The sequence below is a fragment of the Oppia nitens genome, unplaced genomic scaffold (genome assembly GCF_028296485.1).
Source record: "Oppia nitens isolate AA-2021 unplaced genomic scaffold, nextdenovo-longstitch-racon4-pilon3 scaffold3_pilon_pilon_pilon, whole genome shotgun sequence".
Classification (NCBI taxonomy): Eukaryota; Metazoa; Arthropoda; class Arachnida; order Sarcoptiformes; family Oppiidae; genus Oppia; species Oppia nitens.
Genome location: NW_026533221.1, coordinates 5,383,047 through 5,408,569, shown reverse-complemented (window position 1 = coordinate 5,408,569; position 25,523 = coordinate 5,383,047). Strand labels below are relative to the sequence as shown.

At 27.9% G+C, this 25,523-nt stretch overlaps 3 protein-coding genes across 3 annotated transcripts; 1 reads left to right on the top strand and 2 right to left on the bottom strand.

Annotated features, from left to right (window-relative positions):
- Positions 1-1,154: 1,154 nt before the first annotated feature.
- LOC128957714 (metalloendopeptidase OMA1, mitochondrial-like) lies at positions 1,155-2,807 on the top strand. The gene is made up of 3 exons (XM_054303521.1): positions 1,155-1,542; positions 1,630-2,152; positions 2,219-2,807. Exons 1-3 carry the CDS (start codon positions 1,175-1,177, stop codon positions 2,768-2,770), a joined length of 1,443 nt encoding a protein of 480 aa, XP_054159496.1. The 5' UTR covers positions 1,155-1,174; the 3' UTR covers positions 2,771-2,807.
- A 35-nt stretch (positions 2,808-2,842) lies between these two features.
- On the bottom strand, positions 2,843-7,560 carry LOC128957927 (uncharacterized). Its single transcript, XM_054303742.1, has 7 exons — positions 7,151-7,560; positions 7,014-7,073; positions 6,236-6,963; positions 5,571-6,076; positions 4,108-4,283; positions 3,284-4,050; positions 2,843-3,207 (listed from the first exon to the last, which is right to left on the bottom strand). Exons 1-7 carry the CDS (start codon positions 7,324-7,326, stop codon positions 2,861-2,863), a joined length of 2,760 nt encoding a protein of 919 aa, XP_054159717.1. The 5' UTR covers positions 7,327-7,560; the 3' UTR covers positions 2,843-2,860.
- Positions 7,561-11,154: 3,594 nt separating this feature from the next.
- Positions 11,155-18,579, bottom strand: LOC128957925 (transcription initiation factor TFIID subunit 1-like). Its single transcript, XM_054303741.1, has 11 exons — positions 17,945-18,579; positions 16,897-17,453; positions 16,147-16,809; positions 15,393-16,088; positions 15,132-15,322; positions 14,949-15,063; positions 14,714-14,855; positions 14,143-14,504; positions 13,940-14,062; positions 12,193-13,788; positions 11,155-12,138 (listed from the first exon to the last, which is right to left on the bottom strand). The coding sequence occupies exons 1-11, from the start codon at positions 18,399-18,401 to the stop codon at positions 11,155-11,157; spliced, it is 5,886 nt and encodes a 1,961-aa protein (XP_054159716.1). The 5' UTR covers positions 18,402-18,579.
- Between the last annotated feature and the right edge of the window lie 6,944 nt (positions 18,580-25,523).

The window sequence follows — 25,523 nt, the reverse complement described above, 5'->3', positions numbered from 1 at the left end:
TACAATAACAAAATTTAAAAATTAATTAAATATTTTTAATAAAATACTAATTTTGATGATTTTTCGTAATATAAACACTGGTTATAATAACTTTGATTTATTTAACTTTGAATTTGGATTCAAATTATAAAGTATTGAATGAAAGCATTGAATACAAGTGTTAGTCAATGAATGAATAGTAAATGTATTGACAATTGAAGTCAAACACCGAATGCATTGATTTCAATGAACTGACTGTCAGTTAGTTTGCAATTATTCACTAGTTTTCTGTCAACAGTTTTGATCAATTGTTACCACCGATGACTACACTATTAGACTCAAGAGGCACTCAAGAGGTGCCAACAACACCGCAATTTATAAATCACAGCTCAATAATTATCACTCCGTCACCACTCTTACAGTATTCACCACCGATTGTACCACAGATTGAACTCATATCCAATTCATCTCAAGAGTCACTTGAAAATGAACGACCATTTGAGCCGTCATTGTCATCAAATAGTGGAGTCGAGTCTGATAAAGACCAAGTGGTACCACAAGTTGACAGTCAGAGCCAATCAGTGATAATAAGTCAATCAAGTGTTGAACCTTCAGAAGAATCGTTTGCCTTTAATTTGAGTCCAATTGTTAGTCAATTTAATAAAGAATCAGAAAATAGTCTGAATGTTAGTCAAGAATCAACTGAATCAATGGTGGACTCCGATTGGCCACAAACAGAGACATCGTTTGAGTTTAGCGACCATTTTGATCAAAACAACCGAAACTTTGGCATTTCAGTGAAGCGCCGACTTCTGGCCAAAAGATATAGCAAACGAAACAAAAGCTCTAATCAGAAAATTTCAATATTTTATGAATTATTGGCCGAAACATCACATCATGAGACAGAAGTGGACAACTTGTTTACCGATTATTAATAATTCATTTTTTATTTTTCTATAACTTTTGTTTAATAACTTTATATTTTTGGAGAAAATTTTGAATTAATTTTGTATTGTATTTCTGTTAAATACTTTGAATAATTATTTATAATAAGTCTTATTGTCAGTCAATTGTAATTTTAATGTCTTAATGATATCACAATCGGTGGACACAATCACCGAAAAGTTTTATTATAATAAATACAGTTTTAGACAATTATGACGTTATTTGGTGTCAATAAGTGTCACGTGTTTTGATGCAATGTTTTGATAAACAGTTGTTTTGTCGTCAAATTGACTGTCAATTTGTGTCCATTTGTGGCCACACTATGGCTTCGGTACGACTCTTATTGAGTCCAAAAACAGCACAAATTGCTACTCAACTCATTGTCCGCAATGTCCGTAATTGTTGTCAACAGCGGTGGAGACACGAGTGGCCACTAATAAGACACAAAAACTTAAGTAATAAAAATAACTTTAAATTAAATATTAATCCCAAAGTCAAGACATTTGGTCCAAATGGTCAACAAAAGTGTTTTATTCATTTGTCTCCAAAACGATATAACCCGTTAGTGGCCATTGTTTTGAGACAAGTGGCCAAAGTGGCAGCCGTTATTACCGGCAGGTTAGTGATAAGATTGAAATTAATTGATCCAAATTTAATCAGATATTTGACATGACTTAACATTTAATGATAATGTATTGTCTTTAGAGTAGTGAGGAAGTGGTGGCGAGACTTACCACCAAATAAGCGACAATTGGTTTATCAGTGGTTTATTCGCCACAAATGGAAATTTGGTCTCTCGTTAACCGCATTGATAGCTATGTTTGGTGTCTATTATTTAAGCCATATCTCAGAGACGCCAATCACAAGACGCAAACGATTTGTTGCTTTTACGGCAAAACAAGTCGAAGAACTAAACAATTATGAATTTGAGGTTCAGTTACACACGTTTAAGGATAAACTGTTGCCGTCGTCTCATGAATCGTCTAAACGTGTGGCCCGAGTGGCCACTCAATTGCTTAATGGCAATAATGATATACAAGAGATTCACGATCACGAGTGGTCGGTATCGGTAGTCAATGACCCACAAAATAAAAATGCCTTTGTTATGCCTTCGGGACAGATTTTTGTCTTCACGGGAATGTTAAACATATGTGATAACGACCAACAGTTGGGCACTGTATTGGCACACGAGATGGCACACGCCGTACTCGGACACGGAGCTGAACTGGTATTATCTTATATTGTGTTTATATAACTTATATAAAATTTATAATTAATGTAATGTCCACTACAGCTAAGTCACGCCCATCTCATTGATTTGGTGTTCATTTGTCTAATTGCTACCATTTGGACATTACTTCCGTCCGACATCACGGCCTCAATAACAACTGGTATCTCGCGATTAATAATGAATTTAATATCAGATGCGCCGTATAGTCGTATGCTTGAAACCGAAGCAGATATTGTAGGACTAGAATTAGCAGCGAAGGCGTGCTTTGATGTCCGCGAGACGAGTGTTTTCTGGCATAAAATGGCACTCATGGAGAATGCAGAAGACTTTCATATCGTTACAACTGACGAAATACAGTTACCGACAAAAATTGAGTTTTTGTCAACACATCCGAGTCATGAAACGAGGTATCAATACTTGGACTCTTTGATGGACGACGCCATTAAACTTAGGACTAAATGTAATTGTCCTCAACTACCGAAATACGATCCGAGAACTAATATCGAACTAATGAAGAAACATATTAAAGACTATTACGAACTTAAACGAAGAGAAGGCGTCACTATTTTACCCAAACCTCCGATACCTCCAAATCTTTTGCGTAGAGATTCTTAACGATTCAATTGTTATTTAAATTATGAAAATATAATAATTAGTTAATAAATCAATTTTAGTAAATTTTATTCGTATTTTAAATTATTTCTTTCATTCAATAGTCAATCTATGCATTTGATTCGTTAATTCACTGAAATCAGTCAAATTCGACCCTTTTTTCATTACAGGTGCAGAAAAACGGAAGCCATAGATCTGACAAAGATTGAGACAATACTTTAGTTTTGCCCGAATATTGTTAAGAATATCATCCGATTGATAGATTTGATTCATCAAAAGGATAGTTGTATAATCAGTCCGTCCCTGACTATCGTAGCTCTCGAGCCTTATGGTGTGCGCTATCTCTCTCTCTTTATTCATACGTTTGATCAGTTTATTTGTAAATGTTTGACATCCGACTACCAAATCATCTCTAAGTTTTCTTCCTTTTGGTGACATTCCTATAATTGATATATTTATTACATTAGTTTTATTTACAAATGCTATTAATATTAGTCAACCAATATATTAATATACCTGTTCTGTATTTGATGACATAATCAATGAAATTAAAGCTTGGTTTATGAAGAACTGGTCGGTTATCAATACCGCGTGATTTCTCCCATAAGTTTTCTGATCCTCTAAATTGATTTATTAATCTTCTTCTCCTAAAATTACGCAAATCTTTCAGTGTCTTGACATTCAATTTTGCTTTAATCTTTTGGCCCAACTTTCGTCCAAATCCTTCAACACTTTCAATGGGAAGTTCTTGAGAGATGCGAGCGATTCCCGGCTTACTAATCAAAACTGTGATATTGTTGGGTTTGTTTAGTTTGCAGGCAATTTTGGCCAAAAACTTGTTATAACTGATCCCCGCTGAACATATAAGACCCGTCTTACGAGTTATTTCATCGCATAAATCAGTGATAAAAACAACAGCTTTAGTGATACGGCGGTCACTTGTGTTGGGTATACATCCAAATAAGTACTGTCTGTTAGCGCCTTCGACTAAGGCATCCAATGACTTGAAGAAATCGATGTCATAATCGTAATTATCTCTCAAGAATTTGGTACATAATTCAGTCAAATCAATGTAAAGGTCGTCCACCGATGACTTCTCTATTGTCACGCTTTTATTTTTGCAGAAGTTTATGATCGCATCAAACAATTGATTCGATTTGTCTTTCGACAAGTTTTCAGATTTTTTGCAAATCTTTAAATTTGGACACAAATTAATGGCTTCATCTTTAGACATGCCTTTAGTGATACCAATAATCTTTGCCTCATAACTCATCGAAATAATCCTTTAAATTAAAAATTTTATAAAATTTCAAAACAAAATAATTTTAGAAATCAATTACCCGTACTTTTCTGTCTTTACATCGCTTTCACATTTGCCTAACACAACACACGGAAGTCCCTTATATTTAGGCCATTGTTGTAACTGAACTGAGAAGCAATCGATGTCCAAATGTGCGATCACTCGATCTTTGTTTAGATGATAACTTCGGACCATTGTTTCAGTTGTGCGATCAATCATTTAACACGACTATAGTTTCAATCAATACGTGACAATAGATTATTACTTTTTATATTATATATATATATTGACGTAAACTTATATTAGTTAAAAAATATGACAAAATTTTTAATTCAATGACAATTTTAGTATAAAAATTAGATTCATTTGTCAATGTGTTATACTCTATAAACTTAAGCTAAATATTAAAAAGTTTTAACACTGATTGTTGTACAGTCACTGTATAACAGTGTAATTTATAAGTCTAACGAAAATATTAAATTATTGATAAATTTAAAATAATATAGTTTTTATTGTTAATTTTAAAGTTTACCTCTTAATAGTTGAAAATTTTTTCAATTAATAATACTGTAAAAATTTTAATATTAATTGAAGTTTATTACCAATAAAATCTACACAAACAAACTATATGTATAAAACATTTTATTTTTATATCAATTTTAGTGACAATCAAATTTAGATTTATGGATTAGTGAATCACATATACAATACATTGTGTAAATAGAAAGTGAAATTTGTTTATAATTTTTAATTACTGGTAAAAACACTGAATTCGTTAATTATAAATAAATTGTTTACTTTTCTAAAATATCAATAAAATATATTTATACTTACCGTACATTAAATTTTATAATCTACGAGACATATTTATGCAGTATATATGTACAATAGTATATACATAGTATAGTACTTTAATAATAAATTAAAATTAAAATGATTATATCTGTATGTATTCAATAGATTGTAGATTCATTAATGGCAAAAGTTGCCATTAAGACTGTCAGTCTAATCGGATTAAAATATATGATAAGTGTTGGTTTGGAGTCTAAGTGCTGATCGTACTGTATCATCATTTAGTTAAATATTATGTGTCTTATATACTAATGTCTCATTTTTAATTGAATTGTTTAATAAATTTAATTTCAACTAAATATAGCACTTTACTAAGTTAATACTCAGTATAAGCTACCGGTAGTTATTAATTCAATATAATTGCAACTTTTTAAAGTTATATTTTGTTTTTAATTAATTTTATTTACCTAATATATTAATATTACAATGTATTATAAAATTAATGTTTTTTATAAATACAAAATTGAAAATGTATGATAGATATGATATAATATTCTAACCACAAAAATGAATCAATTATTCAAACGATTTAATTATTATAATGTGATAAAATTATTAAAAAGAAAACATGTAATTGAAATTTATTTTAAGTATTTAAGAGTATTAAAGTAAGACAAATGTTTAGGTAAATCATAAATTGTTTAATTATACTAAATCTTTATCTGAATTGATATAAAGTAACTTCAAATTCTCGGTAAGAAAAGTCTCGTATTGTTCATCAAGTGATGACTCGGGCTTTAAATGAGTCCACTTTGCATATCTACTGTCCCACGTTTCGGGAGCAAACAAACACGGATTTTCACCACTTTGTTGCTTCTCTGGATCCGAAGTTGTCTTTTTGTCCGACTTTTGTGTCGCATTTTCCATATCTTTGAAACAATTTGCAACAAATTGACTTTTATAGTAACTAATGTCATCGACAATCTCTAACGCTTTAGTTTTTATTTTATCCACGAGTTCTGTCAGATTGTACTTTGAATTGGTATCACTTAAGACAATGACATCATTTAATTTGGGTTTTTCGGCGTTTGACAGATAAAACTCTAATCGGATTTGTTTTGCAATTCTTTTGTTTCGTTGCAAATCATATTCAAGTTTATCGTAAAGACTAAGAATTTCAAGAATCAGATTTGGCAAACCAACGATCAAATTAGTGCCTAAAGTGATAAACAATTATTTTGTATGTAATCAATAAATCAGATCTAATTTATTATATTTTTAAATAAATAATTATTTTTCTAAGCAATAAAAGCATCGAATATATAACTTTGAGTTTCAATCATTAAAATTCAATAAAATAGCAAAAATTAGAATACCTTTGAAATATCTCTTCGCAGACTTGACGCCATTGTTTCTCCATTTCTCGACCACTGGATTGTCATCAATACCGCGACAAATGTTCCACACTTTCTGTCCATCACTTTCTCCCAAACGATTGATTAGTCCATTCTTTGAATACTTTCTTAACTCAATTGCTTTACGCACTCCCAATGCAAGCACTCTATCACCTAATTCTTGTTTAAAGCCGCGAATTGACTTAATGTCCATTTTGTCGAAGATTCTAGTGATGGCACATCTGGACAATATAATTGTTATTTTATTAGGTTTATTGAGTTCACAACCAATTTTGGCCAAAAGTGTGTTATAACTGATTCCCATAGATGTCTGAAATCGGGTTTGTTTTAGTATTTGTTTGCGGAGATCGTTAACAAAAAGAGCGGCGCAAGTGATGGCCTGATGTTTTTGGTCGTCATAATTCCAGAGACCATAAGTGCCCGAACCGTATTCAACTTTGACATCTGTTAATTGATCCAATACTTGCTGATCGTAATATTCATTACAATTCTCCAAAATGGCTGTTATGTCCAAAAAAAATCCATCGGATGAGTCTCTCTCGACAATTATATTGCCATAAAGTTCTGCATAACGTGTGATCACATCGAGGATCTCATCGCTGGCTTCGACGCACTTCCGGTCCCACGTCTTGTTGTACTTAAATTCTTCTTCAAATATGACAACATTTGGACACAATTTTTGTGCGTCTCTGTAATCAAACCATTATAACAATTGTCATATCATTTAAACAATCAATACCTAAGCCTATGGTCGCGTGTAATACCGTATTGTTTACCGATTGTATTGATTGAAACGATTCTGTCAATCAAATTAAGACATGGATTACAAGTTATTCATAACAATCAATAAGACATGAAATTCAATTCATGGCATACCTCGGGTTCTGGTTGTCCACTGTTTTCTGTTGTGTTGTAATACACGGGTTGTCCTTCAGGTGCGGCTGATGTCTGAGGAATAGTTGGACCGCAAAGAAGTCGATATCGATGTGAACTATAACTCGACTTTTGTCCAAATGGTAGTCGAGTTGACATAAGTCGGCATTCATTGTCATCGATGATAATGACGACCAAAATTTCAATTATGTATTTCAATGATGTCTTTGACCCATAAATTGGTCACAAATTGTGGTCAGTTTGTGGTCACTAATCACTAATACATTCAACAATCGGCCAAATCTGACAAATAGAGTCATTCGTAAACAACGTTATAATTATTTTCATTAGCTTTTGAATTAACGTATGAATGGATTAAATAGTGACGAGACGTGAAATGTCGGGAATCACGTAATTATAGACTCAAATGACTTTAAATTTAATGTATTTATTTGATTAACATTAGTGTTGACTCTTATAATAATAAAAGTCAATTGAATTTATGTTAATTAATAATAAATTACTATATTATTAACATTAAACACACTATAAGTTATCCTATATTTAATATTAAGGCAATGCTATGCAATGCAATATATTATTTAAAAATATGTCATTTATTTGAACTAAATATTCATTTGATTCATAATTGTGTTAATAATATGTGATATAATGTATAATATTTTATAATTTGATATTTATTGAAAATATTATACTTATATCATATAACAATAGTTTACTTTATAATAAAGTTTTAAATAAAACATTTTCAATATAACTTACATTAATTGCTGTCGAGGTCTTCAATGGTAAGCAATAATATTACTTAAATAACAAATGAATGACTGTTTTGTTAATTTTATTTTATTTTTTTTAAATACTTTTATTTTTTCACTGATTTTTGAATCACAAAAAATAATATACAGTAAAGTATAAACAAATTTGATAAAAGTATTTGTTTTAAATGATTTTATTTGAGAGAAACATCTGAAAAGTGTGTGAAATGTGAGGTAATGTTAGTGTGAAGTGTGTGTGAGTTATAGCATTTGGAGTGAAGGGATGTCTATGAGAGACAACATATTATATAACACAAAATAACAGTACATTTGAAACACAAGTATTGAGAACTACAGTCAAACTTTTATACTATAATATAAAGTAAGGTATCATATATTGTATAACATTTAAAACACTTATATTTATAATTATAGCAATCAAACAGTATATTCTCCTAATTCATACACAAATTATAAAAAAAATACGAAAAATTTTACTAACATTTTCACCTAAATTTAATTTTACATAAATTTACAAATATTTCACGAAAATGTGGAGAATTGTAGAAATTTATGTACAATTTGGTGAAAATGTTAGTAAAATTTGTTACGAAAAGTCCTTTTTTATTATAATAAAAATAAAACATAAGTTTTATTTAATTTGACTGTTGTCTAAATGTTGTTAAAGTGATTTAGTTATTAAATTAAATATTTATTTAATATATTGATATAATATTAATGTAATAATTGAAATCAACTAATCTTTTGATACAAGTTTAGGGTTGAGTCGACTCAACAATCTATATGTCACTCAAACTCATATTAATACCAATACTCTATAACATACACTACAGTACAGTACATACAGGTGTTGATCACATTAATGGGTCAACAATTTTCACACTTTTTATTGTCAATTGACTACTACTACTGTATTATAAATTATAATAAGGCGTTGTTCACATATTACGTTCGCACTTGAGGGGAGGGGGGGTCGGCCAAAGCGAACTTTTGCGAACGAGGGGGGGGGGGGTAAAGTCTATAAGAACGTTCGCATTTAAATAATGAATGAATTTAAGGGATTAATTTTGAGTAAACTTAATCCTTTGATAAACGGTTTAATAACTAATTTTGAATAAATATATGACTTTTGAATAATATTAATTTATTTTATTATTTTATTATTTTAAAAGTGAAAATAATTTTATAAAATATTTATTTAAATGGTGGGGGGGTTAAGGACATGCGAACGTAATTTTTAGATATCATTACATGCGAACAATTGCGAACATAGGGGGGGAGGGGGTCTAGATTTTTTAAAAACTGCGAACGTAATATGTGAACAACGCCTAATCTTTATGTAATTCAACCAATCGTTTAAACACAAGTTTAATACAAGTTTAGGTATCTTAAGCACAAAACTTATACATTATTTGTTTACTATTTATGTATTAATAGTAAATTCAAGTTATTTACAATAGATTTCCATTTAAATAAAAGTTTATATATATTGTAGTTAAATAAAAGTTAAATAAATAGTCATTCATATCATAATAGTGTACAATATATGTATTATATAGGGTTTCTAAAGCATTGAACCCCCTCTGAGATCGACATTTTTTGTGTCTTACCCCCCCTTTTGCCTAAATCCAAAAAGTTATGCACAGAATAGGCTACGGCCAGGACTACTAACTAAATGGTTTTGTTGATTGTGTGTAGATATCGGCACCAAAATAATATTCACACAAATATGAAATAATTAACAAATTATTAACTAAATTAAAATCACAAAAATAAGAGAATATTGATTAATATTGTATGTTATATACAACACAACACTAGAAGAGGCAAACTTTATTAGACAACCATAATATAGGAAAGCATTAAATGAAATATTAGTATATTTGAAAATTACATATAAATGTATTGTATATACTCTACAATATAGTTGTTAATAAAGTTTGCCGTTTACTGCATATAACACACAGAACATAGTGTTGACTCCGATAGCATAATCAACTGGCAATGCATTGTAAAGCATACCGAGAGTCAGTGCGTGTCTATAATGTAATAATAATTATTGTAAATATATTTAGTTTATATAAATTAGTTATATATAAATAATTTATATTTTAAAATAATAGTTCACATAATATACAAATTATTTGTTTGTCGAGATATCCCGAAATTATACCCGAATTATGACTATTGTTTGCATCAAAGATTCGGTTCCCAGTAATGTGTCTAAAAAGTTAGTAAACTTTCTTCGGGAACAAAATGTAGAGTTCATAACACCTGAACAATGGATGACCTATAGTCCTGATGCGACACAAATGGACTATTTATTCTGCGGTTATCTCAAGAAACGATTGAATAAAAGAAAAATAACCAAAAAATATCTTCACTTAAAAAGCTATTATAGAAAAGGTTAAGAAAGTGTTCCAAAATATAGTCAACAAATGCACTGAAAAGTTGGAGTCATAGATGTCGTCAAATCTATTATAAGGTGTCTTCATATCGAAAAATATCGTTAATTTTAATTGTTATTTAACTTTGAATTTGTCCACAACTTCATCCAATATTTCTGTTTTTAATTAACTATTAATATTATAATTTTTAAAATTAAAAACAAATATTATTTTGAGTAAATATTTAGAGTATTAAAAAATTAAAAAGTTGGCAATATTTCATTTTTAGTTAATTTATAGGGAATTTACTCAAATTTGGAAAAATTGTTTAAAAATGCAATAAACTCTACCCCCACCCCACCCCACTCCCACCCCCAAGATTTTTCGAATATTTTTCGATTTCAATTAATAATTTTAACATTTTTAACTTTTTCACTTTTTTACTCTTCCAAATGTTTGAAATTTGTTTGAAAATTGAAATAAATGAAAATGAATATATTGTAGAAATAATTTATTAAAACAATATATAATTTAAGTTATTTTAGTACTAAAAGTAAAACTGTATATCGTTTTACTTTTAGTACTAAAGGATGCAATGTTTATGTAAATGATTTTTAATGAATTCATACATTATTATACAATATATAAGCAAAACATAGTACCGTTAAACCAACAAACAAATCATGTAATGCATAAAATTAAGACATTTTCAAAATATAAATTTAAATTAGTTATTAAATAAACTCTATTTTCAATTAATAAAATATATTACAAATGAAGACTAAAAGAGAATTTTTTTTGTATCGAAAAAATATAAATATTGTTAAAACCAGAGATCATTGTCTTCGTCGTTGTGATCATCAGTAGTTTGCATATCGTTTGATTGATTATTATTATTATTATTATTATTATTATTATTATTAGTGTTATTATTAGTATTATTATTATTATTATTATTATCAGAGTCTGAGTCGTCAGAAACGGCTAAATCTTGAGATATATTTACTGCCGAAGAATGTTTGACTGAAAATGGCATCGAAGATGAAAAGTTTGGCGACAATTGAGAATATGGATGGCTTTTCATTTGGGTTTGAGATGTCTTTGGCTGAGCAAACCTTTCGAGTAAAAACTCTGACGGATCGTAACTCTCGTCTATAACATCTTCATCGTTATCATTATTATTGTTAACATTCGCTACGATTTCCATTTCCTCGTTATCACTATTATCTGGACTCATGTCCAGGTCATTAGCCAAAGAGCTTCGGGGCTCTTTAGTATCCATAATATTAGACTCACTGTTCTCATCAAAATCATCAAAAGCATTATCTCCTTCTCTATCACCAAAACTAAGTGCTGCTGAAGAAGGTGGACGAGTTGAAGACATATCTTCAGCGCCGTCTTTAGACATACCGGTAACAACAGAATCATTGTCTGCGTCATCGAGAGCTCTCTCTTTTGCGTCAATGATTGCCTGTTCATAAACTATGAGCTGTTCGTCGTAAACATTAATGTATTCCTTTGCCGTTTCCAGTATTTCTTTTGCCTTTTTTGTGAATTGACTGTCGGCTCCGTTATATCGCTCACTATTACGAAACATAAGCTCAATGTCGTCTAAGAATTGAGTACGTGATTGATATTTATGTTGTTTTATTGACTTTTCTATCGCTTCCAATGAAATTGGAGTTTCAATCACTTCATAATAGTTTTTAACAAATTTCTTGTCAACCGGTTTATGAAAAGGCCACGACTCGGGTATTGTCTTTAGTTTTTGTTCAATAATTGTCTCGAGAATATAAGATAAGGCGACCTAATTATAAATAATTTTAAAATCAATTCATTTTGTAGTCAATAATATGATTACCTGATCGTTATCGTCGAGCAATGGATTGATAGCCTTTTCGATTCGCATTAACTTTTCTTCCATGTCTTTAAACCTCTTGAGACACAAATCCATCATTTTCTGTGAGGTTGCAGTCAATGCATGATTTATTCCGTTATAAAGTTTAGAGTTTTCAATAATTTGATTAACATTTTGAAGAAAGTCATCCCTACAGGTATACTTCTTCTCGCGAATCTTACTCCGCATTGTTTGCAAATCCATTGGATTTTGGATTAATTTATAATAATCGGGAACCATCTTAGCGTTGACCGGACAATGAAACAATGTTGTGTCGGGTAAGTCTCGCATTTCGTTGAGTATCTCTTCTAAAATGCCCGACAAAGTTACCAATGGATCAGTTCGTCGCCGATTCGCAGATTTATAATCAGGTTTTTGTAGATAATCGCAGTGGTCAGCAGTACCGACCCGTCGTTTGCGTTTCATAGCCAACGCTTGTTTAGGTATTTTCAGTTTTAACGCCTTACTCTTAACTTCGTCCATATGTTTAATAAGTGATTTCGAGAGAACCACTTTTGTTTCATCCACTTTAACCAAATGGTCTTCATTTAATACAAGTCTTTCTTCTTCTTCTAGTTGTTCATCAGTCATCGCCACCTGAACTGGAGGTACAATATCAGTGCCCTTAAACAAAGGACAGGCTCTGTTGGTTCTCATGTGTCCGACTGCACCACAGGCTCCACATTTAAGTTTAACATTCAGTTCTTTTTCTTTCTTAATTCTCTTAATCTTCGGCTCTTTCGGTGATTTAGTTGGTGTTACAGTGGGTGTAGTGGGAGACGAAAAAATAGTTGAAAATTCATTGGTATTCGTTTGTATACCCATTTGTTGTCGTAAACTATTAGCTAATTTATCTTTTTCCTGATTACGCTTTAATCGTCTTAACTGTTCCTGTATTCGTCGTCTTTCGCGTCGAATTTCTTCTTTCTGTTGGTCATCCAAAGCAGTGGCAAATTGTTTAATAAATGTATCGTCTTTTGTGGTGCGAATGCGAACATATGTATCAATAACTGCTGGTTTGCGGACAGTCTCAATGCGGACGTACTCTTTTCCTTCGGCGTTAACAAAAGTTCGATATATTTTAAGTATACGACCGGCCTGTGAGCTCAGACTAACGGCATCATCGGTGTCATCGTCACGATTGTCCAGCTTTTTCCTTTTGGATGACGGCTCTCCTTGATTGGACTCCTCACCCATAATAAGTTTCTTGAGTTCTCGTCTTTCAGCTTCTTCTCTCTCACGTCTGAGATCATGACTAGTCTTTTTGTTGGCTAACATTGACTCTATATTTTTGCCCATTTCTTCGATATCTGAGTCTTCTTCTTCACTTTCATCTTCATCTGTAGATAACTCCTCTCTTGAAGAAAGAATACGGTTTTGGAGTTCAAATACTCGTTGACATTCTTCCAGATATCTTTCCTGATGTTCTGCAATACTAAATCTGTTTCCGCGGGCAAACTTACTCATGACATCACCCGTTTCCTCGCCCTGTTGTTTGGCCTGTTCTGTGGATAGTGTCCTCACAACATCTATCACTTCCCAACGCGACAACTTCTTTATCTGTTTTCACATATATATAAATACAAAATTTAATTATTTTAATTGAAATCAAAATATATTTTTAAAATGACAGAAAATATATAATTATATCATATAATGAATGTCTATTAAAATACTTGAAAATACAAATAACAAAAATATTTGAACTCACAAATTCATCAGAAATACCCGAATTTCTCAACAGCTGTTTGGCCTTATTTAATGGTAATCTTCTGAGATCGGCATCAGTTCCCGTAACTGTCTTTTTAGGCGCTGCCTCTTTCTGATTGTCTTCCTGTTTGACATATTATGTTAAGTTAATTTATAATTCAATTTTTTAAAGTAAAAAATATGTCATTTGGTTGGCAAACAAACCTTTGTTTGTTGTGGTTTATTAGGAATTCTGACATAAGAAAAGCCTTCCCCACAACCGGTAGGATCGGCCACTCCAACCAACTGTAATAAACATTTTTTATTCATAGCAGCTATGAAAGCACGGGTTGTATTCCAAGGTGCGGCCTTCACTTCGTCATCCATTTTGATTTGAACGTCTTCATCATCATTATCTTCGGGTGCAAACATAAACTTTTCGCCATAACCGGCGTCTTTAAGTCTTTGTTCGGCCGCTATCATTGAATAGTAGGCACAACAAGCCTCTGGAGACACTACAGCCCGTATCTCATCTTCTGATGGTAATCTAAACTCTGGTTTTAATACCCACCAATTGGAATCCATACCTATGATTGACACACCAAAACAATTTGAATGTCGTCCAAAATTAACATCAGTTACCGTAAGCACAGGAGATAGTGGTTAAAAATAAATTTCCCGAAAATACCGGAAATGTTTAGTTAGTAATCAATTAGTAGGCAGTGCTCAGAGTAACCAATGATAGATACGAACCCATAAGGAAAAACCAGATTAAAATTGGAATAATTACCATTACCTGTTCTTTTAAAGTCTGCACATAGCTTAAGACGTTTACGTATTGAACTTTCTGAATGTGAAGGAAACGCTTTCTTTATGTCCTCCATTTTAATCCTACGAGGAGTGTCTGTGCTCTTCCAAAATAACCGATAGATAAATACCTGAAGAAAAATGATAACAAAATTTAAGTCAACTATTTTATGTAATTTTTAAAAATTAATTGTAAATTTAAATTAATTTTTTAAATGTAATACTTGTAAAAAGTCACGAATAAAATTATTAGATTTTTTAGAGTTAGGTCCGGGAACTTCATAAAGAGGTAATTCTTGACCGACAGTATAAATGGTTTCCACTTCACGAATGTGGTAACTGTTAGAAAATATTTTATACATAAAGTAATATAAATAAAACATATAATAAAACTCTACAAACAATACCTTTCTCTGGTTCTTATGATAAGAAAATCTGTTTCTGGTAATTGGTGTTCATATATAGGAGCTCTGAATAAATGGTTTTCTAGTGTTTGTTGTGATTGTCCCGGAGATAAATTGCCGAGAAATGGTGATTTCGAAAAGTATGCTTTTTCTCCATATTTATATACAGGAGGACCCGGGTCCTTTCCTAATTTCTATTATTTAATCATAAAAAATATTCAATCAATATGTTAATCTAAACGAAAATAAATATATAAAACAAACCCGTTTATAATAATTTTTGACTTTAGTGGCCATTCCCACTTGCATCATAAGTGGCGGGTGCTCTTCCGAGTACTCACAAAGTATGAGTTCCCCATCTTTACCGGTCAAGTCATCGGGTTTTCTCATAAAAAACATATCTCCGCCACCGCTGGCAATCCTTTCCTGTTCTCTCATTTTCGCCTTTCGTTTGATATGCTTAAGGAGTGGAACCACACCGTGTGGTAAAGAATCAGCTATAGCTCCGTGAGAATATCGTTTAAGAGCTGGTCTATGAAACGCACGTAATCTTTGATAATTTAAAAATGTTGGAAAAAACGGTTGTCTTAATTCGAGAGCTGGAATAGAGTGCTGAATAAGATTAGCTCCAACATTGGTTTTAAGAGCGGCATCGGTGGCCAGTTTTGGATTATAGTATTCATCGTTTGATATATTGAAAGGATCTTTCTCTTCATTTATAGGTGATGGTGGACTCGCCATCTCTGGTTCAGCAATAACACCAGCTTTGCCTAAAATAAGTCGTGATTTCTTGACCATCACTTTCTTCTCTTTTGGAGTTATAGCTGTTTTCTGTGGTTCAGCGTTCGGGTCGATATCATCGGGAATATCGAGAACAATATTTTCATCGTTGGGGTCGAGAGTCAATATTCTTGGTTCCGGTACTTTGTAAATGTTTTCCGGATCCCATATTACTTCTTCCTGTTTTAAAACAATATTAAATACTTACAGTATATCAAACTAAACACACTGTCATTACCTCCCAATTTCCATAAACTAATTCCTCATTTTCAACGGGAAATATAGAATACCAGGTATTGTCGGGTGGTTCCTGAATCTCAATTTTTTTGTTATCCCCTTTTTTGTTACTCGCAATAATTGGTTTATTAATTGTCGGCGTCGGCGGAACACTTCCACGTAAATGTTGAGTGAATGCCGAAGCTGTTCTGTTAAGACCAGACGGTACCCAACCGGCCGCGTGATTCTTATCGTTCAATTTGGCCAAAACTTTGGACTTTATTTCATCGCCATTCCAAATGATGTCATTTTCCCATTGCACTTGTGTTACCATATGATAAGCATCGTCTGAATCAATACTATTTTCATTGTCACCATTATATGCTTCTTCATCATCTGAAGTGTCCTGTTTGCCGACTTTGAACCCATAATCAAAACCGTCTCCATTTTCTGGTACATTCAAATTGTCGTACCAGTACTGTGCCGGTCCGTACCTCCAATCGGCAACATTTTGATTCGATTCATCTTTCGAGTCATTTTCTTGTCTTCCGCTATAATTTTTAAGCTCAAGAGGTCTCTTAAGCTTTTCTTCGTCATCCTCTTCAATCATTTCTGGTGGTGGTGTCGGTGCGAAATTAAATTTCCATTTAGAGTCTTCATCTGATAAGCTGTCATCTGATTCAGACTGAAATTTTGTGATAAATATATTTAATATTCAAAAAACAGTATTTAAAATCAATAATAATAATAACCAATAAAAAAATTCATTTACCGATCGTCTATTTACTAAAGTATCAAATAATTTCCTTTTTCTCTTATTTTTAACTCCTTTCCAAAGCTGTGGAAGACTCGATGGTTTTCCGCGACCAAACAAACGGGAAAATCGTAAAACTTTGTTCGACCGAAATTCGGGGAATAGTTCGGAAACATCGAGATCGACATATTTTGTTGGCAACATTGCGGCCAAAGGAGTGTCCAATTTTTTAGATTTTTGTTCTGATAATTCTTTTGATTCGTTATTAGCATTGTTTAAATTATTATTATTTAAATTATTTATATTATTTAATTGTAGAGCTGACAGATTAGTTTGCAATTCACGCTTTATAGAACTAATAGCTTTATCGGGTATTTTAAAGCCATCGCTGTCCACTTTGACTTCCGTGACATCGGGTGTATCATAATCGTCGTCTTCGTCAGTCTTTGTTTTAAATAATTGTGTCGAAAGTTTGAGTGACTCTTCAAATGATTTTTCCTCATCAGCGCTCACGTCTACCAATTCATTAATATCCGAATAGTCGACAGCAGTCGGAGATTTGTTGCTAAAATCGTCTTAAAATATACCAAAATAAATAAATTTAACAAATATTCAATAAATATTTGATAATTTAAATAAAACAAAATATATAATAGAGTATTAGATCAATAAAAAAAAATTAATCAAAACTTGTCAAAATAATAATACAATCAAAACTATTTATAAAAACAATTAATAATAAAGAAAAAATAAAATGAAAAAAAAATTAATAAAATATCAGATAAACTGTGAATAATTTGTTATTTATAAATACTTAATGTTTAATACTAATAATTGATTTAATCTTAATGAACATTAAATAAGTAATAATATTTTATATCTAAATATAAAAATCTAATAAAAATAGTTTTCATTTTTTTGAATTAAACAAAATTTATTGAAAATTATTATTTATATCATATACTGTATTATGTAATTAAGTCTAAAGATTTGAATTCAATAGTAAATCTAATAACAGAAATATCATTAAAAATGATGGCAAACAAAGACAATCAATGATTCATACAGTCATCTGATTTACGATCATTTGTGTCCAATTGGTTTGACTGACTCTGTGAACCATAACTGCTGTCAATACTATTACGTCTTTGTCGTCGTTGACCACTACTATCATTGACATCATTGTTAAGACCATTCACTTTATTATCACTAGTATTATAGTCATTGTCCTCTGTTTTTCTTGGGGTCGACTCTCGAGTACTGTCACTCTCTTCGGCTCCACTTTCGTAATCGTCGTCTTCATCTACGATATCATTGAATGGTATATATGATAACAAATGTGATTTGATTGACGATAAGTGTCTTTTGGATGTCTCGTCAAAGATATCGTCGACAAGATTGCCGTCGGCGTCGATATTGCCGAACAATATTGATGTCAGACTGGAGGCCATACTATTGCGTGAATGTCTTTCGCCGTCATCGCGACCGGTCGTCACCGTATCGTAGTCTTCATCGGATGACATCCTCTTAATGGTCACAAACACAACACAATTAACAAATAAATAAATAAATAAATGATTTTATTTCAAAACTCATAACAATTCATAAGTCAGACATATTTGTTGTCAAATAAACACTTATTTCAGTCTACACTCCAAACACATTACATGCACTCAATTATAAACATACTTTCAATGCTTTTTTATCACAATTATGTGTTACTATAAAACAGTTAAAAATAGTTGTTATAAAAGGGGTTTAAAGTTTAAACTTAACTCAATATAAGATTAGAGTAGTTTCGAGTTTATACTGTATTTTATAATGTTTTTTATTCATAAATTATATTAAAATACTTTTAAAAAATATTTATGTGTTTATTATCGTTCAAATGCAACAATAAATGACAAAAATTTTGTTACTTAAACTAATTAATAATAAAATAATCGCTTTATAGCTAATATACAGTCAAATTGATACAACAGTTTATAAATATTAAAAATAAAATAGATTAACATGGACAATTTAATAAATTATATGTTATTGATTTATTAGTTAATTGATTTTATATATGATAATAATTTATATAAATGGCTTAATTTGTTGTCCAAACAATATATAATAAATACTATAACTTATATCATGAATGTATTGAAATATATCGTCAATTAATAGATACTTTTGAATTATTAATATGCAAATAATGACACTCTTGTTATTTTTTATATTATTAATAAAGTATTTTAATTAAAAAATATTTTTATTAAAATTTCAAATTTATATCTAGATATGTATATATTCTAGATTATAATAGGATATATATTATAATATAATATGATTATTATATAATCTAATAAAACAAATATTCAAAGAATCGTTGTTTTATAAAATTATTTTATTTTTAATTCAAATTATATACTGATTGGTCCAAAAAGTTATGTCATTCGAAAAACACAAATATTTAAAAAACTGATAAATTTATTTTAATCAAACAAAAAATTTTATAAAATTAAGTAAATGGAAATTCTTATTTTAATAAAATTAAATTTTTAAAAATCAAAATGGCGGAGTTATGAGACATTAAATAAATTATAAAAAAAGTTAAATAGCTTCACGACCTTTATTTTAAAAAAATATGGTAATCAGCCCTCTGTTATTGAATATAAAGCCAAATTTAACAAACATAAAAAATTCATTGAAAAATATATTAAAACTAAGTTATAAATATTTTAAAATACTTAAATTTTTCATATTTTTATAAATGATAAAATTTATTTTTAAATTTAATTTTAGTGATAATGACTATTTATGTTCTTATTAAAGAAGAGTAATTTAATTTTAAAAATCAAAATTCTTTAAATTTAAACAATAATAAATGGATGCATAAAAATACTATAAATGAATAAATTTCATACAGTCTTCAACTTTGAAATATAATTTCAATTAATGGCGGGTACTATGAAATTTAATTTTATCAAAATAGGAACTTTTTACTCAATTTTATAAAAATTTTTGTTTGAATAAAATAAATTTATCAGTTTTTTAAATATTTGTGTTTTTCAACTGACATTTCTCGATGGACCACTTAGTATATATGTATGTATATCATTATAAGGATTATTAATTGTATAATACAATTTGTATTATCTATTTATTTTAATTTATTCAATAAATAATTGTACAAATTTTATTGTCTTACACTAAATTATAATCTATTATTTACATTAGTGTACATTTTGTATAGCCATTAAATTATAAATATTTGATAAAATTATAATTAATTATGAAAAAGTTATCTAATTTTTGTAAAAAATGTTATATTCAATATCGTATTACTAATTGAAAGATTATTTTTGACACAAGTTTTATTAATGTAAATTGTTTATTTATGATAATCAATTTATAATATTTATATATATTAGCAAATAATTGATTTTTAAAAATTGTGAGTATTTTTTCAAACTTTGCATTACTTTAACTAATAGTAAGAGTCTTTAACTTAGTCTTAATTAATTGATTATAAAACTATAAACTTTCTATAATACTGTGTTTTATTAGTGTATAAAATAATTAAAAATGTATTTAATAGCTATATTGACTTTCAGGTCAAACACAAATTGACTTAAATTATATGCGCATATATTTTATAATATGCACCGTTAATATAGACATTATTAATACGACAGTCAAGTCTAGACTTAGCTATCAATAATAAGAGTCGATAGAAAAGTTTATACCAAACAAAAAAGCTGTCTATAGTTGTATTTCATCGCTACTTATTGTATGGCATTATATGATCGACTGGTTTGCATTGAACTAAATTGTTTGAAACAAAAATACTAAAGTTTTTTAATTCAAAATACTGTAAATAAAGTTTTGGGGAAATACTGATGTTTTACAGTAATTTATAACTATGTATAACAATATTTAAAATCAATTTTTTCATAAGTGATTTACTATTATTTTATACATAAATTGTTAGCATTAAATTTACTAAAAATAAATTCAAATATATCATATAAATATATGGCCCAAATTTTGTTTTGTAGACCTAACACTCATTTTGTTTTGTTGAATACAAATTTCCAATAATAAGGAGATTATTGTTTTTTGCTTTTATTTTGTAATATTTTTTGTCGAAAGTTAATATTTAAATAATAAATCATATTTCTTGGTTCAAACAATTTATCTTTAAATTGCTTACATATAAAATAAATTAAATGTTTTCAAAAAAAAAATAATTATATTCTTTAAAAAAATAAAAGTTTTGTTAAATGAAAGTTCTAAATATAGAAACATTTAATTTGTAAATTAGTATTAAAGTCAGGTTTTATTGTATATATAGTATATCTTTATTGAAAGTAATGTTTGATTTATTGAGATAATATATGAAGCTATCAGTTTATATGACATGACCTATTATTATCAATTATTATAATAACAATATTATTCAGTAATCAGTAAAATATATCAATATAGCAAAACTATATATTGTTTATACTACCGGTAAATCTAATTGTTAAGCATTTATATCAAAGTTTTATAACAATTAACAAAAATATTGACATTTATATAAATAGTTTTTAATAAACTATTTTTAAGTATAAATAATTAGCCATATAAAATTTTAAATACAAAAATTAATTGAATAGTAAATTATAATATTTGTTTTTAATTCTATATAAAATTTTTACATAATTTAAATTTTTAAAATGTAAATTTATTTTATCTTGACATAAATATAATAATAAAATAACTTTAATGTGCAAAAATAGATTTATATAATATAAAGTATAATTATTAATCAAAAAATAATATTATATAATGATAAAAATTGTAAGTTTGACTTACTTTTTCATCACTTAATAGCAACAATTAACTAGTTGATTTGTGGACACTAGTGTTTCGGTACTCACTTAGTACCTTCATCAGCACTGTTGCACTGATAGTCAAAGACATACCAGTGCTTTAAGCCATACGGGAAGTCGGTGTTTGGGTTAGACATATGATATACAAACTTATTTGTTTTTATTAAATATGTATAATAATAAAATTATATAAATAATTGATCCCAAAATTGACCAATAGTGTCCACAAATCAACTAGTTAATTGTTGCTATTAAGTGATGAAAAAGTAAGTCAAACTTACAATTTTTATTATAATGTGTGACATCAACTTTAAAAATCTTAATAAATTAATTATTATATAATGTATTTATTAATGATTATCAAATATTGTATGAATATAACACATCGTCAATATGACAATCGATATTTGTATTCATATAAAAAGTAAATTTAACAATATTTTGTGCAAATTAGTGAAAACATTTCATCATTTTTTATAATTTGGATTTCCTACAGTTTCTCATTATTTTATTTAAAAAAGTTAGTTAAATTAATTTTTTCATTATGTAAAATGTCTTATTTTTAGTATTAATAATCACTACACACACACATAGATATATTATAATCACTATATATAACAACTATATTATATACTACTCTTATATAATTTAACAATTAACATATACGTATGCATATATCTGTAGTACAAATTAAAGTAAAGTACAAATTAAAGTACAAATTAATTCAAAGATTTTATTATATTTGATTTTTTGATTAAACAAAATTTCCAATTTACAAATACATTTTAGTAATTATAAATATATAATTTATATTTTATGTAATATAGTTGTTATGCTAGTAAATAATAGTAATTATATATATATATATATATATTATACTGTATAATATACAGTGTATATATACTGCTTATTTTTATTAATTTATTTTATATTAACAATTAATTTAGATGTAATTTTGATTAAAATACTGTAATAAAGTATCAATATATTGTATATAAATTTATATACAGTATTATTGTATTTTATCACATAAAAATTAATTCATGAAATTTCAATATCAATGTAAGAATATTATTTAATAATAAACAAAAATAAAGCAATTATATTAAGATTTGTTAAATAAAAATTTAATTAATTTTTTTAACTGCAATTATAATAAGTTTAATATCATCAGACACTTGTCAACATTGTTTAATAACAATTGGATGTTTAATGTAAACACATTAAGTAATAACAGGTTTATTGTATAAATACAATAGTATAATAAACATGTTTTAAATTAACCCATTTATGATGAAAACGTAAGAAATATTGTTAAAAGATGTTAATTGCATTTTTGAATAATTACTATAATAATAATTTGATATTTTCATATTTTAATTCAGATATAAGTATACAAACATATATTTATATAAAAATTTGTTTATATTATTACAATTATATAAAAATAAAATTATTTTATGAATCGAGGGTCATATATGAGAAATATACCGGATTTTATATTTTATTACTTTTATTTGTTTTATAAATTAAATTATCTTTAATTAAAATACTATTATTTTTACATAATAATTGATGAATATAAATTGTATGATTAATACAGTTTTATTTTATAATATAATTAGTTTTTAGTTTGTTTTTTTTTTATAAAAAAAAACTTACAATTCAAAACACTTTTGGTGACAATGTGTTAGTACTTTACTAAACACTCGACTGTTTTCACTGTCAATTTGGGACTATTATTAACACAAGTCTGATATAAACTTATTGAAAGTAAGAGTGATATTAACTTTTTGGTCACTTTTTAAGTATAATATTTTTATAGATGAAAAACAGACACTTATTAAAATTAAAACATATTAAAAACTAAAACTTAATTTTAGTTGTAAATAGTTTTTATAATTAAAATAACACATTATATAACATATAAAATATAACAATATAATAAAATATTAATTATATGTAACTTTTCAAATAAATAATTCATAAATTAATGTTTTTAATTTAAATCAACTTTAAATAATTATTTATAGATATCAATATTTATGTTAATTTTGTTTAAGTTGTCATTAAATATTATTTTGTATTAAAAATCTTCAATTATTTAAAAATATAATTAATAAGATTATTGACTAATATATAATACAAAATTATATTTCTATTATAAAATTTTTAATAATGCATTATTTATTAATTATTGGTGTATCTATAATTTTGTGATAAATAAATTATATCAACTAATGTAATATGTGACAAATTAAATAATACATACACATTTATACTACTGTATAAATCAATATATATACAGGTAATATCTATACATACATTATATAGTACTGTATATTTAAAATATTATTACATTTATAATGTAAATGATTTAAAATGATCAAGCTCAAAGATGTGTTTTATGATATGCTATAACTTATCAAATGATTAGATTGTATTATATATTACATTACATTAATTTGTATTAAGTAAAGACACAATTGAGACACTAATGATCCAAAATTATAAATAAATACATATATTAAACATATAATTATGTAAACATGTTTAAAATAAACCTTAATGTAAAGTATGAGCTAAACATATAAAAGTATTTGTATTTTTTCTATTTAATTATATATTTTATAAATTCAGTTCAAAAAATATTATTTTAAAAGAGTAAAACACGTGTGAACTCTAAAATATGACTATAACTGTTTAGAATATTACCTAGGTACAGTATAATATAGTACAGTACAGTACATAACTTTAATTTTAAAGTTTATATGTTTGACGTAATAGCATGTGTCAATTTTTATTTGTATTCAAAATTTTACAATTGCTTTTTTTATTGCAAACTATATCTAATTGCTTTTAACTATACATTTATAATTTTATATTTAGGGATCATTCATGTGATAAAATTATCATAAACGATTAAAATAATAGCAATAAATGTAAAATTTTATTTGTTTTGATAAATTAACGCTAATATAAAAAAGGAAATAAAAGTTTCTTATAATATAAAGGAAATAAAGGGTTAAAAAACAACAAGAATTGGCCCCAAAAACGGAATATAAATGATTATTACGAGAGAAAACACCTTTTAGTTTAAAAGTTAGGCTACAAATCAATTAGTTTTTGTCTCATCTTATCATTAATCCCAGTGTTAAGCACCGGTACAACTTGTAAGAGAAACTATTATTATTATTATTATTATTATTAGTTTTTATTTTTTATTTTTTATTTTTACTTAAACTCAGAAATTTTTTAATTGACCACATATTTTTGGGTTTTGAGGTCGTATTATATTATCAATACGACTAAACCGTTAGTTTTATCCATACACTCACTTTATAGGTAATTATTATTATTACTAATATATTTATATGGTATGGCTATGGTTTTGGGCGCTAACCCCGTAATAGTGATGTTTGCCTATGATGTGTGCGCAGTAGTGGTGGATGGCATGGGATGTAGAGATGAAGGGAGGGATCAACACGTGTGGAGTTGTGTTGTGTTGTGTTGTCTAACATTTGATTTATATATATTAGTGAAAAGTTTTCTCTAAATTATTCATTCATTCATTCATTCATTAAGTTTTACACCGATTTCTATGTGTTGTCTAAACATTTGATTGTATGCCACAAAATATTTAACAATTTTCGTGACAAAAATTGATTTATAAAAATCAACATTTTTTCACTCAAATCAACTTTTATCAATATTTTATTAATTTATTATATTATATTTATTAAATGTGCAAATAATTATTTACAATTAAAAAATATAAAT

Excerpts from the sequence above, each read along its gene's own strand:
- LOC128957927 (XM_054303742.1), bottom strand. The coding sequence starts at position 7,326 with ATGACAATGAATGCCGACTTATGTCAACTCGACTACCATTTGGACAAA. Across the intron at positions 7,074-7,150 it reads GTGGACAACCAGAACCCGAG|AATCGTTTCAATCAATACAA; the intron begins GTATGCCATGAA and ends TTTGATTGACAG. Across the intron at positions 6,964-7,013 it reads ACACGCGACCATAGGCTTAG|AGACGCACAAAAATTGTGTC; the intron begins GTATTGATTGTT and ends GTTTGATTACAG.
- LOC128957925 (XM_054303741.1), bottom strand. The coding sequence starts at position 18,401 with ATGTCATCCGATGAAGACTACGATACGGTGACGACCGGTCGCGATGAC. Across the intron at positions 14,856-14,948 it reads TTATTCGTGACTTTTTACAA|GTATTTATCTATCGGTTATT; the intron begins GTATTACATTTA and ends ATTTTTCTTCAG. Across the intron at positions 14,505-14,713 it reads TGCAGACTTTAAAAGAACAG|GTATGGATTCCAATTGGTGG; the intron begins GTAATGGTAATT and ends TGTCAATCATAG.
- LOC128957714 (XM_054303521.1), top strand. The coding sequence starts at position 1,175 with ATGCAATGTTTTGATAAACAGTTGTTTTGTCGTCAAATTGACTGTCAA. Across the intron at positions 1,543-1,629 it reads GCAGCCGTTATTACCGGCAG|AGTAGTGAGGAAGTGGTGGC; the intron begins GTTAGTGATAAG and ends TATTGTCTTTAG. Across the intron at positions 2,153-2,218 it reads TCGGACACGGAGCTGAACTG|CTAAGTCACGCCCATCTCAT; the intron begins GTATTATCTTAT and ends TGTCCACTACAG.